General features: G+C 43.3%; 1 protein-coding gene across 2 annotated transcripts in view; it reads left to right on the forward strand.

The window, feature by feature from the left end:
• Positions 1–3,576: 3,576 nt before the first annotated feature.
• AIFM1 (apoptosis inducing factor mitochondria associated 1) overlaps positions 3,577–14,006 on the forward strand; it is a 218,338-nt gene continuing 207,908 nt past the window's right edge. The window contains exon 1 of one of the 2 annotated variants that reach the window (XM_085607644.1): positions 3,577–3,838. In XM_085607644.1, coding sequence (XP_085463770.1) covers positions 3,754–3,838 — 85 coding nt within the window. In that variant the 5' untranslated portion in view covers positions 3,577–3,753. The remainder of the gene's footprint in view (positions 3,839–14,006) is intronic. The other variant, XM_085607643.1, reaches the window with a different exon arrangement.

A 14,006-nucleotide genomic window follows, 5' to 3' on the forward strand; every position in this document is an offset into this window, starting at 1 on the left:
TCGCTCCACTCCAAAGCAAAAGGAAAAGACCCACCCCCTCAGCGCCTTGGTTCAATAAAGCTCTCTATGATGAAAGGAAGAACCTTAGAATTTTGGAGAAACATTGGAGACAATCACAATCCACCTCCAATCACTCTCATTTACACTCAGCAAGATCCAAATACCACAAGCACATCTTCCAAGAAAAAGCTTCACATTTCAGATCCCTACTCGACTCAGCCAAAAACAGACCCAAAAAACTTTTTGACCTCATCAAGAACCCAAACTGCTCTCCCCAAGCCACCAAGCCTGAGGATTCTTCAAAGAAAGCAGCAGAATTTGCTATATTCTTTGATGAAAAGGTCAAATCACTGGTGGATCAGGACTCCCACCCTACCCCCATTGAGGAGCGAAAATCCATAGTCACTTGGCAGAACTTTGCCGTCATCTCGGAAGATGACCTCCTCAAATGCATCCTCGGAACCAAACCCTCCAACCATTTTTCTGACCCCATCCCCAGTGTCATCGACATTGATTTCTACACAAATACTCTCTCTTACTGGACCAGGCTAGTTAATCTCTTCCTCAGCCAAGGCTCCCTCCCTGCTGCCCTCAAAACAGGACAGGTTATCCCTCTTCAAGAAAAAAACCTCTGCAGATGCGAATGACCTCAACAACTTCCTCCCCATCACCAACCTCCCTTTTCTTTCGAAAAACACAGAAAAATGTGTAGCGAAACAACTTTCCCTACATATTATAGACAATAATCTCCTTGACGTGTTCCAGTCTGGCTTTATTCAAAATTGCAGCACTGAAACAGCCCTGCTGCAAGTGATTGATGATGCGCTGCACATACTCGACGCTGGGGAATCATGCCTTCTGATTCTTCTTGACCTCTCTGCAGCCTTTGACACTGTTAATCACAACACCCTCCTTAACACTCTTCAACAGAGAATGGGTATGGAAGGCACAGTGCTTAAATGGTTTGCCTCATTCCTCTCGGGCAGATCCCAAATGATCAAGATAGCACACAGTCTTTCGCCTCCATCGGCAGCAGGTCAAGGTGTCCCTCAAGGTTCTATCCTTGCACCCACTTTGTTTAATCTCTATCTGGAACCATTAGAGAACCTCCTAAGTAAATCTGGGATCCACTACCATCTCTATGCAGATGACACTCAAATCTACCTCAAGGTGTCTTCCGCACACGATCTCTCACTACTCAACTCTACTCTCAACTCTATTCACAACTGGATGTTAGTTCACCAACTCATTCTCAATCCCTCCAAAACTGAATTCCTCCTCCTATCTACCTCTCTTTCCCCTCCTCCTGTTCAATCCTGGAGGGATCAGCTGAATTTATTCAACAATAAACCCATCATTGTCGACAGCGCTAAATCCCTAGGTGTCATACTTGACAAAAGACTTAAACTAATCTCCCACATCAACTCCATCGCTAAGAACGCATGTTACCAGCTGCGCCTTTTGTGGGGAATTTGTTGGTTCTTCCCGGAGAAAGACCTTAAAACCTTGGTCCAATTGCTAGTTCTCTCTAGACTGGATTACTGCAATTCTCTTCTGACTGGCTTACCCAAATCCCACCTCTTCCCCCTCAAATTAGTTCTCCATTCAGCAGCTCGCTTTATTTCAGGGTCCAAACGAAGTGACCAGATCACCCCCTATCCTGTCTTCTCTTCGATGGCTTCCCATCGAGGCAAGATCTATTTACAAAACTGCCTGCATCACCCACAAAGTCTTGCACACTTCCTCCCCTCGTTACCTGGCAAATAAACTGAAAATGTCTGGAGGCTTCAGACCCTCTCGGAATGCGGAAAAGTTTCTGTTTGAGCCCCCCTCCTTCAAAAGGGAAAGATCGATGGCGCAATTGTTCTCAGGTAATGTGGTTAGAATCTGGAACTCGCTTCCTCCATTGCTCTGTGCCACCACCTCTATCCGGATCTTCAAATCTGACCTCAAATCTCTTCTAAAGACACTTTCAGACCTAATACCTTCTTTCTCAGACCCCTCTAGGAAGTTCATTCATCATTGTAAATTTGTAATATTTTCTTGTACATTCCTTACCCTTGCTTGATGTGTTTGATATTGTGTTCTTGCCTTCTATGGTTTTATCCTACCTCTTCTAGTCTCCTGTTTATTTTTGTAACATTCTATTTTGTTACATTTCTCTCATGTAATGTAACTGGTTCTATTGTACAGCGCTCTGACACCTTCGGGTAAAGTCCGCGCTATATAAAAATGCTTTGGTTATCACGTCCTTATTATCTTTATTGTATATGTTTATCTATCTAGCATTTGGTTGTGTTAATTTGAAACCCAACTTGAGCACCTGCTCGCCACACCATTTTGATTTAAAATTGATTTGTGAACAAATATTAATCATTTATTGATGTGCTTTATCTTACAATTGATGTACGCGATGTGAACAACTGATAAATTATTTTATTACTTCCAATGAGATGTCTTTTTCTTTGAATTTTACCTACCCGCAGGCCCCCTGTGATTATAGAAAACGCCCTGAAGAAGGTGGCACCCTGATGGTTGGGTGATTGCACCGAAACGCGCGTAGGCGTGTCTTTTTGTACGATCTGGCGTGTCCCTTTGTACGATCTAGTGGTGTCCAACAAATTAGACACTCCAAGACTGTGAGGAGATTGTTCCTTTGTATACTTACAAATATTTTAATGTAGAGCAAATGTATGTTTTATGTATGGATTGATTGTGTAAGATTGTATGGGTTGTTTGATGAGCATGACTGTGATTTAACTGTTTATACACTCCTCCAACCCCCCTGTGGGGGCCCATCTTGATTTTTTGCATATATCCTTTCAAAAAATCTGTCTTTTTGCTTATTTTGAGCACATGTGTTTTTTTTGTATATTTATCAACAAAATTATTGAACAAAAAGAATAAAGAAAAATATAATCTTCAATCACAATTTATACTTGTTTGTGTGCTCTCTTCCTAATGGTGTGGCCGTTGACGACCAATTGTGGGTGAGTTATCAGTGAGATTTATTCGATCCATCTTTATCTAAACAGGTAGAGCATTACTTTTGTTCGAGTTATTGATATTGTGTTCTTGCCTTCTATGGTTTTATCCTACCTCTTCTAGTCTCCTGTTTATTTTTGTAACGTTCTATTTTGTTACATTTCTCTCATGTAATGTAACTGGTTCTATTGTACAGCGCTCTGACACCTTCGAGTAAAGTCCGCGCTATATAAAAATGCATTAAATAAATAAATAAAGGTCACGATAATTTTTCTAAGGCACAGAGACGTTAAGGGATCACAGCATGTTACGTCACCGCTGCGACTCGAACCAGGTTCTCGAGTTCCAAAACTCAGCTACTCTGGCCGTAAGGCCACATCCTCTATCCAACATGTGAAGCGTCAGGAAAAGGGCAGGCCTAATCAAAACAAACAGGAGTGGGAAATATTCGGTGTCAGCCTTTTCTTTTGGTAGTATGGATGACTTTATGCAATCAACTTCACAGTCACTTTGCCATTGCCAAACGTCCTTACCAAGCAGCTGAGCGCTTTAACTTCATGAACATAGAAGACAGACCTTCCGTTTCTAGTTACAACCAACCAAGGGCGGAAGCTGGGTGACGTTTCTCGGCTTCTTCCGGGTACTGTATGCATGCTTCCCCCAATCACAGGCTGTGCATGTGGTGACGCCGTCCGTGCGAAGGGCACTGCGTGTCCGTGAGCAGCGGCCTCGGATTATCAGCGCGCGGATTGCAGTCGAGCCGCTACCATGCTCCACTGTAGGACCCTACAAAGGCTGCTTGTCCCAGCTCTGCGCGCTCGAAGTCAGTGCCCCAGACACAGGCACCGCACAGGTGAGAGTAAGGCGCATTAATGCTGAGTAGCCTCCGCAAATTGGAATGAGATTTAGGTGACCCTCTGAATTAATTGCAGGTCCTGCAGACACATTGTTACAAGGACCCTGCACTTCATAAGGTTAATATAGCCGGCTGCTGTACAGGGCCCAAACAGGTGTCGCGAGAAACTATTGGTTAGAAGGAACTTGCAGGTGAGACTGGAAGTAGGGGTGCGGGAGGTGCTGTTGCAGCACCCCCCAAAAAGCCTTATAGGAATGCAGAAGGAGAATGAGCAATAAAAGGCATTGCACTAACTTGTCCCATTTGCTGAGTTCAAGACAGAGACGAAGTTTCATACAATGGATTCTGACAAACTATTTAAGATGGGGATTGGTATCTACTTTTCCTAGATTGCAGAGGGAAAGAAAATTAAGCCCACTTTCAGCCAGCTATGACAGTGGGGGTAAAGTTAAAGCTAGGGTCAAATAAAATCCTATATATTTTGTATCATATCATGCGATGGTATGATTTTTGGCATACATAACCACTGCATGTTTAGTTCACCCGTACTGTGTGGAATTTCATGCAACAGGGGGGCAAAAAAGTTTAATTTGCTAATATTTTGCTTACCTGGTACATACTGCCAATTCCCGCTGTGCACAGCCTTCAGACATGCACAGTGCTTCCAAGTACCATGCAGCATGGGTTAAACTAACGCTTTTTAGTGCTGGTGTCCGCCTCACCGCACTTATGTGCATTAGTCATGCATATTGAGCCCCTAAAACACTGTCTGTCGGGATCATAAGGCACTTCAAAAGCTTCAGCCAATGTCCTGCGCTTAGGACTCGGTGATATGATGACACAGACTTCAGTTTAGGATACATTGTATCCGTAAATATATTGCCGGATCTTCCGCAGATGTACAGGGTAAATCATCAAATTAACAGGAAGCGCCTGGTCCAGTCTCTGTTGAGAGGTCGCACGGAGCAAAGAGACCTACATACTGTGCTGATTGGGGGTGCAAGCCTAACACAGGGGCAGACACTGGTCAACACCACAATCCGATCGGATGGACCGTCCAGTGCACTGTTAGCTATTAGCACTGAGTGAGCAGGCGGAGTGGATTGACGGCAGTCAGTGTCAGTCCTACTTCTGCACGGAGTAATTTAGGGACCCTGGGCAGTGCATGGCATTTCTGTGCACTGTAAGGACCCCTGCTGTATCCCTTCTTCCTTCCTTGAGTCGAGCAGTGAAAAAATAAATCTCCGCAGATGTCCTGGCATACTAGGACCTCTCTGGGTGTGCTGAGCTGCTTTCATTAATCATTATGCATGCATAAAATGTTTTCGCAATTAGAGGCCCTGGGGAGATTGTGATCATTGGAACAGTTTTCCAGCGTTCCCTGGAGTTCTTCCACGATTAGTCTCTGGTAAGGAGTTTCCTCAAATAGCCAGCACCCTCTGACTGCCTGTCTGTTTCTCCTGAATGGCACTCGAAATGCAGGGCAACAAAGTAAGGGAAACCTACGTATACTCTTTAAATGTAATATCCAGAGCAAAACGCGACTTGGTAAAGTGGTGCTGTACATGTTCTGGTGTGAATAATCCAATGTGAACTAGGTACACATGCTTCCACTTGATCCAGCTGCGCGCACTCTAGTTTTGGATGCCATATATATCCATTGAAAAGAAAAACAAGATCAATTCTCCTTGCTAAACTGTACCGTCCACAGCAATTTTGCTTACATAATCTAGGTTTACCTGCTGCTGCAGGATGGAAGCCCCTCTGTCCAGCACAGGCGGCAAACTTATAAGACATTCAGGGCAAGTAAGTCATGAACTGACTTTCTCGGCACTGAACTTCACTGGTGTATGCAGCATGTGCTTTAACTTATTAGGCTGATGTTTTAGTTATTATTAGTTTGTTCTTAATTTCATTAAGTTTTGAGACACTCTTGTCTCTACAACGTACCCTCTGCCTATTGAATAGTGATGATCTATGACTTATGTCTTGTCAGGCTTATTGCTCCACTGCAAACGTCCTCCTGTTGTGTCCTAATTGCAATGAATGATGGTGCTGCCATTGTTTCGCAAGTACAGTCATTTTAGAAAGAGGCTGTGGGTAACTGGACTTTCCTTCTGCGAGTTTTGTATTTGTTTCAAGATCTTTTTAGAGCTTCTCACTCCTGAAAATGTTGTAATATGTTTATATTTAACTCTTTCAATGCACTGTATTTCTTGGTTTTGCTCAGAACACTGTGTCATAAGTGGCAGTACTGTGTAATTCATCACTGCTTTGAAGACCTGGAAATTATTACACATATGTAATCTGAAAGCTTGGTAGTATGCCACTAAGTATTATCTCTTGTATTGAACTGCACCCATGTCTGCATAAATGCACAGAACTTTATTAAGTGCTGCCTCTGAAAGACTTGTTTAATATCCTGATTGTACATTTGTTTTACAGTACGATCATGTTACAAGGGCACTAGGTTAGCGCCTTTCCATTTCTGGCGCTTTGCAGCAGTTTTAAGATCTTCTTAGAGTTCTCATTGCTCAAATAGATGTATTTTCTGATATTTATGTTTCCCTCATCTTCATAGCTTGATTTTGCTTGCGAGAAAGCGTCACTCATAGCCATTGAATTTCACTCATAATTGCACTGAAATTATGAAAATGTCACATATAAGCAATCTGAAACTTTGGCAGCTATGAATGCATATCACGGTTTGACTGTAGGGGGTTAGCTGTAGGTCTTGTCCTGTAGCCTGACCAAGTATTTTATTCATAAACCCAGTTTTAACAGGTTCTCAGACCGAACTATGGTACTGCAGACTTGAAATGGACAACGGGATCTGATGACTTCCTCCTTCAATGAGGGATTTATATTTTTTTACGTGGGTTCGAAGACAGCCAGGAAATCTGGATTTGAGGACTGTACACACTGAAGGTCCAATTACCTCTAACCTTTAACCATTTAAAACCCTTTGAGACATTGTTTTAATGCAAATTTCTTGAACACTACTAAATAGACTTTTACTGCCCACCAATCTCCCCAACATATGTTTGGATTGCTTCTGAGATCTGCATGAAACATGAAATTCCAGCGCCGGACATAGCATGTTGATGATCTGTGAAATTTCATAGAGCTATTTACAGAACACCAACGTTAGTAGCAGATTAAATTATTTTTGCCTCCCAACATATATCCTCTCCCTCTCCTTGTGGTTCGCAGGGCTGAACCAAAGGCGATGTTTTATAGGTTATGGGGACAAGTTGTTGGCTTTACAAATTACAGCCATGCCTTACGTCCAGAGCTCGATTGAAAGCCAGGTCTCATTGGCTTTGTGAAAGAGGAGCAGGGCACAAGGTGCACCCAGTGGCAATTTTATTCAATTGCACAACCAAGACAACCTCACCTGAAAGGACTTCATCATGGGTGCCATACCATGTAACAACTGGGGCAAGTAGACCATCCCCGTCCTTTCCTCATCTTCAGTCTGGGATGGAATATAATCATTCCTAGGACACAGATTCCATATGAAAGGAGTATAATGCAGAAAACAAGACAGCAAACGCCATTCAGGACTGGTTGCCATGTGAACCTTTTGGAATAACAAGGTAGCCCTTAGATCGTTCATAACAGAAATAAATTGGTTAAGGATGAGACAATATCCAGTCAATGAATCATTCTAAATTCCATTGTATGCACAGGCTTACTGGCTACTTCAAAGGCTGGGCGATGAACAACCGCCAGCCCAGGGACTGGAATACGGCCATTAACAAGTTGTCAAACCAAAAAAGCTGGAAATTGTTATGTAAGACGTAAAGTACAATAGCTAACATAAATGAGTGGGTGCACAGAACAGGAATTGTACAACTTCAGTAGATATCAGGCGATAGGTACTGTGCAAACGCTTCTTATTGTGCCCTGGAAGCGCCAATACGCCGAGCCTCCTCTGACCCTCAGCTTGTTATGCGTCACAGTGGCCGTTTTTTAGTCTGCCATCTGTTATTGCCATTGTATGCTTTTTATTCTCTTGTGCTGTATGCCATTTTACCTCCCCTCCGTGTAGCAGGATTGGTCACTGGTGAATCCTGACACATCACCACTGACCTAATTGGGGACATCATCGTAGCCGCAAATGAATCTGTTTCCTGGTGGTGGAAATACAGCCATGATTCTTTGTGCTCAATAATGCGTTATATGTATGTTGACACTAAAACTGCATTGTTTCGACTATAAATAATGTTTATGGAAGAATCTCTGGCTTGAGAGTGCTATAGTAGCAACAGCTTTGTGAGGGCATATGTATGATCACGTTGTTACTATCGTCTTGCAACTATGACTGCGAATAAGGATGTGTATTGTTTGTGTGTAACTGCAGTAGTTGATCTCCCAGTCACTGGGTTTTCTGGAGAAAAAGGCTGCTGTGTGCAGGGGCTGTTTTTGAATTGATGTACAGCCCAACCAGAGGTATATGTTTTATGCAATATGGGGAAGAAAACAGTGTTTGCTGCAGTACCAGTGGATGAGTGAACTCTTCCAACCGAGAAAAGGAGGCATTGGCTTCTTAGTTATTTTGAAAAAGCTTTCCTTTCATACTTGCGTTATCTAGGCAGAAAAATGTGAGTAGTTTATTAAGAAATACCACATTACATTTGAGGAGCCAGATAAGAAGGCTTGTATGTTGGAAGTGGAAGCTGGCCTGCTGTTCTGCTTGGGTTTTCGGATCAGATAGAACCCGCTCATCAGAGCCTCACTAACCCAGCCAGAACGTTACCCCCTCCCCCTCCCTAGGGCCTATTTACAATAGGTAACCACATATATCTACCACCTAAGGACAGGGAATTCCTACTATACATACCAAGACCTCTTATAATCGGCGGCCTCGCGATCCCATACGAATCCAGACCTCTCTACCCAGACGGCAGTCTCAGCACAATCGGCGGCCTCGCGATCCCATACGGATCCAGACCTCTCTACCCAGCACAAGTGGCGGCCTCGCGATCCCATACGAATCCAGACCTCTCTACCCAGACGGCAGTCTCAGCACAAGTGGCGGCCTCGCGATCCCATACGAATCCAGACCTCTCTACCCAGACGGCAGTCTCATACGACAGTTCATCCTATGATCACCATAACATACAAAAAGGGAATCAGTCTCACTATTCATCATTAGTTCACACAAGGACTGCCAGTTCGAGCATAGCCTGTTCTCCGGTTCGAGGGGCTCCTCTCTCCCTTATTCAGTTACCACTTACCTGATCAGGGTTAACATCTGTTCATGTAGCCGCAGCTGACTAGAAGAATAGGCTACCCTCTCATACAGGAACACGCAGCACATGTTGGTTCACTACAAACTGGGTACTTTATTACTCATTACAATATAACACATAACCTGCAAAGAAAAGTGAAAGATTAAGTTGTGCACTCTAATAAGAAAGGGTCGACATCACCTTAGTAGTGTGTAGCCTGCACTCAGTGGTCATCTAGGTTCCCTTCTCGTCTGTGCCTCGGCTCGCCTGGAAGTCACACCTCCGCAGTCACAGATACACGTCTGCACCACTATGCGCTGTTCCCTTCACCCTTCTCCGAGTCACTGGGACCTCTTCCTTATCGGCTACTCTCTCCTCTCTGGCTATTCTGCTAGGAGAGTATCTGTCTCTCGGTTTTTCTCCGCCTCCAAGATGGCGTCTGTCTTCCCTGGAATAAGTAGTAGCTTTACTGCTAACGGCTAGATGCCGCCTACGGACTGAGCATGTAACTGCCTCAGACTTTCACTAATATAGAGGTGCGTTTCCTCATGGAAAATTCCGGCCCGTAACCTGCCGCCCACCAAATTCTTGTACCTCCCCGTACCAAGGACACGTTCCCAGCCGGCCGGCCTGATGTAGTGTCTTCGGCACGAAGAAAAATACAATCCTTCGATAAGGGCCGGCCTGAACCGGTTCTCTCCAAGCGAATAACACCTCATAACTAAAACATTACATTTGACCTAGAAGCATCCCAAGCTGCCGGAGCAGAAAGTAAGATGGAGTCTCTCCCGTTTGAGGCCTACCAGGCCTGAATTCAGCACGGCTCCATGAAATACCCTCACTACAGGACAGGTTATCCCTAATACTAACGAATCTATCCCCTAGGCTATGTGTGCAAGCCCTGATCTATGGGGAAGAGCACAGGATCATGTCGAAGTGCCTAGTAAATAGGCTCCATTCACTACTCTAACCCTTAGACTTGAATGGTAAGAGACTGAAGTCACATTCAATCACCTTTCCTCACAAGAAGGCCGGGAAAATCGAGCAGAACACCTGCTCAAAACAGATTTTTACTTTCCATAGTCCAGGTGAAACAATAAAACCAAACAAGGCAACAGGCCTTATTGAATGAACATAATTACAGGTTTAGTGAGAAGGCAAGGCTTTGAAATAGGTCTTTCACTTGTATTGCATGAGAAGTAACATCCTTTTTTTAGGGCTCAGGGCAGGTTATCATAGTAGATTATAGAGCGGGGGCTGTGTTTTAGGACGTCTGGACGCGGGTAGGGTACTATTTACGGCTGGGGGGTCGGTGTTAGGAATCTGGGCAGGGGGCTTCAGTGTTCTTTTTAGGTCTGTGGTCAAGGTTTTAGGGCTCCGGGCAGGGGGGTCGATTTCAAGGCCTGGGGTCGGGTTTTAGAGCGCTAGAGGGGGGGGGGGGGGGCTGGCGTGTTTTTAGGGCTGTGGTCTGTTTTTAGGATTCAGGGCGAGAGGGCTGGGGTGTTTTTAGGGTAGGGGTCGTAGTCAGAGCAGGTGACTGGGTTTTAGGACTTAGGGCGGACCTAGGACAGAGCCTTAACCACGCATATGCCTTTACCAATTATGCCAATAAAACTAAGTTCATTGTTAAGGCATGTGTGGTTAAGACACGGTCATTGTTCAGACCTCGTTGTTCAGGCATGCGGGTTTGGGGATTGTGTGGTTGCGACATACAACCCTCATTAGTGTTTTAAGAATATCTTCTATCCATTGGCAAGGGGTAGTGATCTTTTACTATAAAATGGGCAAGATCCCCATAAACCACGAGATATCATTCTATTTGGCAGATGATGATCTGTGTGCAGAGCACTGTGCACTGAAAGTCTGACTTTTACAGCCAACTAGCACACTGCTCTTCTGATTTCATATAAGGAAAATGTTGCAATCTGCAGTAGGTAAGAAGGGAAACATCACTCCAAGTTTTAAGTATTTATTTCCAGAAGAATACAGCATCAGACCACCAACCAACCGTCTTCGGTGACATCAACTAATACCCATTCTCCTCCAAGTCTCTAGAAGCAGGTTACACACATAGGGTTCGAAGCTGCAGAGGCAGCAAGAATGCTAGACATGAAACAAGCCATAACACATCTCCATCCTATAGAAACAACAAAAACTAAAGAAGATGGGGGTATGCAAAAACATTGGTATAAATCAACGCACAATCACAATGGCAGAAGTCACATATAAAAAACAATATTCTACAAGTCACCAAATTGCCAACAGTAAGGAAAGGAACACTGCTAATGATATTACATATTATGTTAAGGATGATTTAACCCACCACAAAATCAGTATATCAACACCAGGTTTGGATCTTGTTCTTCTGGGTGCCTTTACACAAACAATATGATTAATAGGAGGTACATCCCCCACCAGAAGCACCATCATGAGCACTCGACTTGTCATCAATTTTAACCAAACAAGATATGTTCCAAACATCCATTAAGACAAGTATCACTACAATGTTCTTCAACTTACTAATAATTAAAGGACCCATGAACCTGGAAAGGTCTTTTTAGGTCTCGCCTGACCCAGGGCATCCGCTGGTCTGGCGAGACTTATTGATCGATCACTTTCGCGGCCGCTTGGCATAGCCAATAGGTCTTGCTTTTGGGACCTTATAAGTATTTAGTTATGCAACTGTTGCATGGCGAGACCTATTGGCTATGCCAATGCTTGTTTGATCATACCATGTTTCTTAACCAAACCCTTATCACCTACATTCCAACTACCCTTCTGACCAGAATTTTTGACATTAAATCTAGAGATATACTGACCTTCCGGAGGCTTCCCTATGGACATGGATGTGGACATTGTCACTTTCTATTCCTAGTAGGACTCGTGTATGTGGGGGCTTACTCCCCCCCCGTTTTGTCTGTCACTGCTATGTATTGCTCACTGTGAGATAAACTGTGTTTTGATTGCCGCTTATGTGTTCATTGAAAATCAATAAAATTGCTTATCAAAAAAAAATAATCTAGAGTTATACTTTAACTGATGTGATCTCTAATGGGAGCTCACATCTTCCATGAGATTACTCTGTCCACCCCTTGCAACACTCAAATTCAATCATTTTGGATTGAATTTATTATGGGGCCAATGACCCCTCAGTAAAAGAAAAGGGCAAGCACGAGTAACACCAGTGGGTGCATTGAGGTGAGCCCACCAATTTTTCCTTTTACACATCTTTCAAAGAATTCCTTGTGGGGATCGCTCTATGAGCACAACTACTCACAATCCTGTTCAATTTCTATGCCAAATCAATAGCATGTGACAAGGAGAGAACTGTTACGAGATGTATAATAGAAAGTTTGTTTAAAAAACTCGCACACTTCGCAGGAAACCAATTGTCCTCATTATCAGTGAGGAAATTTTGGAATACCCTCACAAGAGAGCTTTTCCTTGAGGAACTCAATCACTGTCCTAGTGTTAATTGAAAACACATTTAGTGCCCCCCACCCCCACTTGGATGTGTAGTCAACCAACAATAGAGCATAACGTTCATTGCCATCAACTTAAAATGATGAACAGTGTCTTAAGCCTAACTTAATCCAAGGTCAGGATCGAGAGGGGAGAGGAGCAGTGTGTGTGGTACTGCATTTATCATTGCTCACACACTGAAAATAATCTTTTACAACACACTCAGTATTAAGATCCATTCCAGGCCACCAATACCGCTCACTCAATCTCGCCTTCATTAAATTCCTCCCCAAATGTCCTTCACGAGCTAAATTGATCAACTTTTCTCTCAAATCTACAAGAGGTATCAAAATCACTTCTGCAGACTCTTCCCTCCACAATGTAAAGAACATTTTTTTACATTCTAAAACCCTTTCAAAATATCGGGATCATCTTTGATATCAGACCCAACCCTTCACAATGTTTTCTAAAGTTGAAGAAGCAGCATCATTGGAGATGGCATCGGACCACTCCTTTTTGTCAACTGCACTCTCACACACCCAACCAAGCAAAGGGCTGTCCCCAGTCTGGCAATCCTTCTTGATGGACAAACTTGGCAAAAAGTCCACTGTACCATTTTTAGATGCACGTAAGTATTAAACACCAAAATTATACTCCGGAACACCCTCCACCTAACTCTTGATTATAGGAGATAAATTATCAGCATTCCTATATGTGAATAATTGAAAAAGTAGACCGGGATCTGACCAAACGATAAATGGTATCCCTCAAAGTAAAATATTTAAATGAAGTATAGCCCAATAAACGACCGATGCTTTGGGGTCTCTAACAGAGTACCACGCTTCCTCTCCTTTTAAAGTTGTGGCAGTGGTGTCAGACTCATTAAGTTTGTCGCCAACAACTTGGGAAAGAACTGCACCTAGCCCACTGAGATTTGCATCAGTTGACAAGAAGCTTTTCCTGAATGCATCAAAATGTCCTAACATAGTAGGTCTCCCAATGCTTTGATGACCAAAAGGGCCATGTCACATTAATCAGTCGAGACAAACTTTAAACCCTTCTTAAGAAAAGGTCTCAAAGGTTGAGATAGACCAGCAAACTTAGGAAACAAACAAAATTCTGCTAAATCAAGAAAATAACTTTTTTGATCCCTATTCTGAGGCGTGGGCCCATCAACAATATTTTTGCCTAAATTCAAATTTGGACTTCTACCCTTGTCAGAAATGGTATGTCCAAAGTAAGTTCCTGAGGTCACCATGAATTTACACTTGTCTTTCTTTAGAACAAGTTTCAACACACCCCTCAAAGTTTCATCATGCTCTGCTTGATCCTTAAAATAAAGCAAAATGCCATCTTGAAAAAATAGAACTCTAGACAGACCTTCCAAAATGTTCATCACTCTCTGAAACCAAGCAGCTGCACATGCTAACCCAAATGGCATACAAACAAACCTGTATGCTGCCAAC

The sequence above is a fragment of the Triturus cristatus genome, chromosome 5_2 (genome assembly GCF_964204655.1).
Source record: "Triturus cristatus chromosome 5_2, aTriCri1.1, whole genome shotgun sequence".
NCBI classification, from domain to species: domain Eukaryota; kingdom Metazoa; phylum Chordata; class Amphibia; order Caudata; family Salamandridae; genus Triturus; species Triturus cristatus.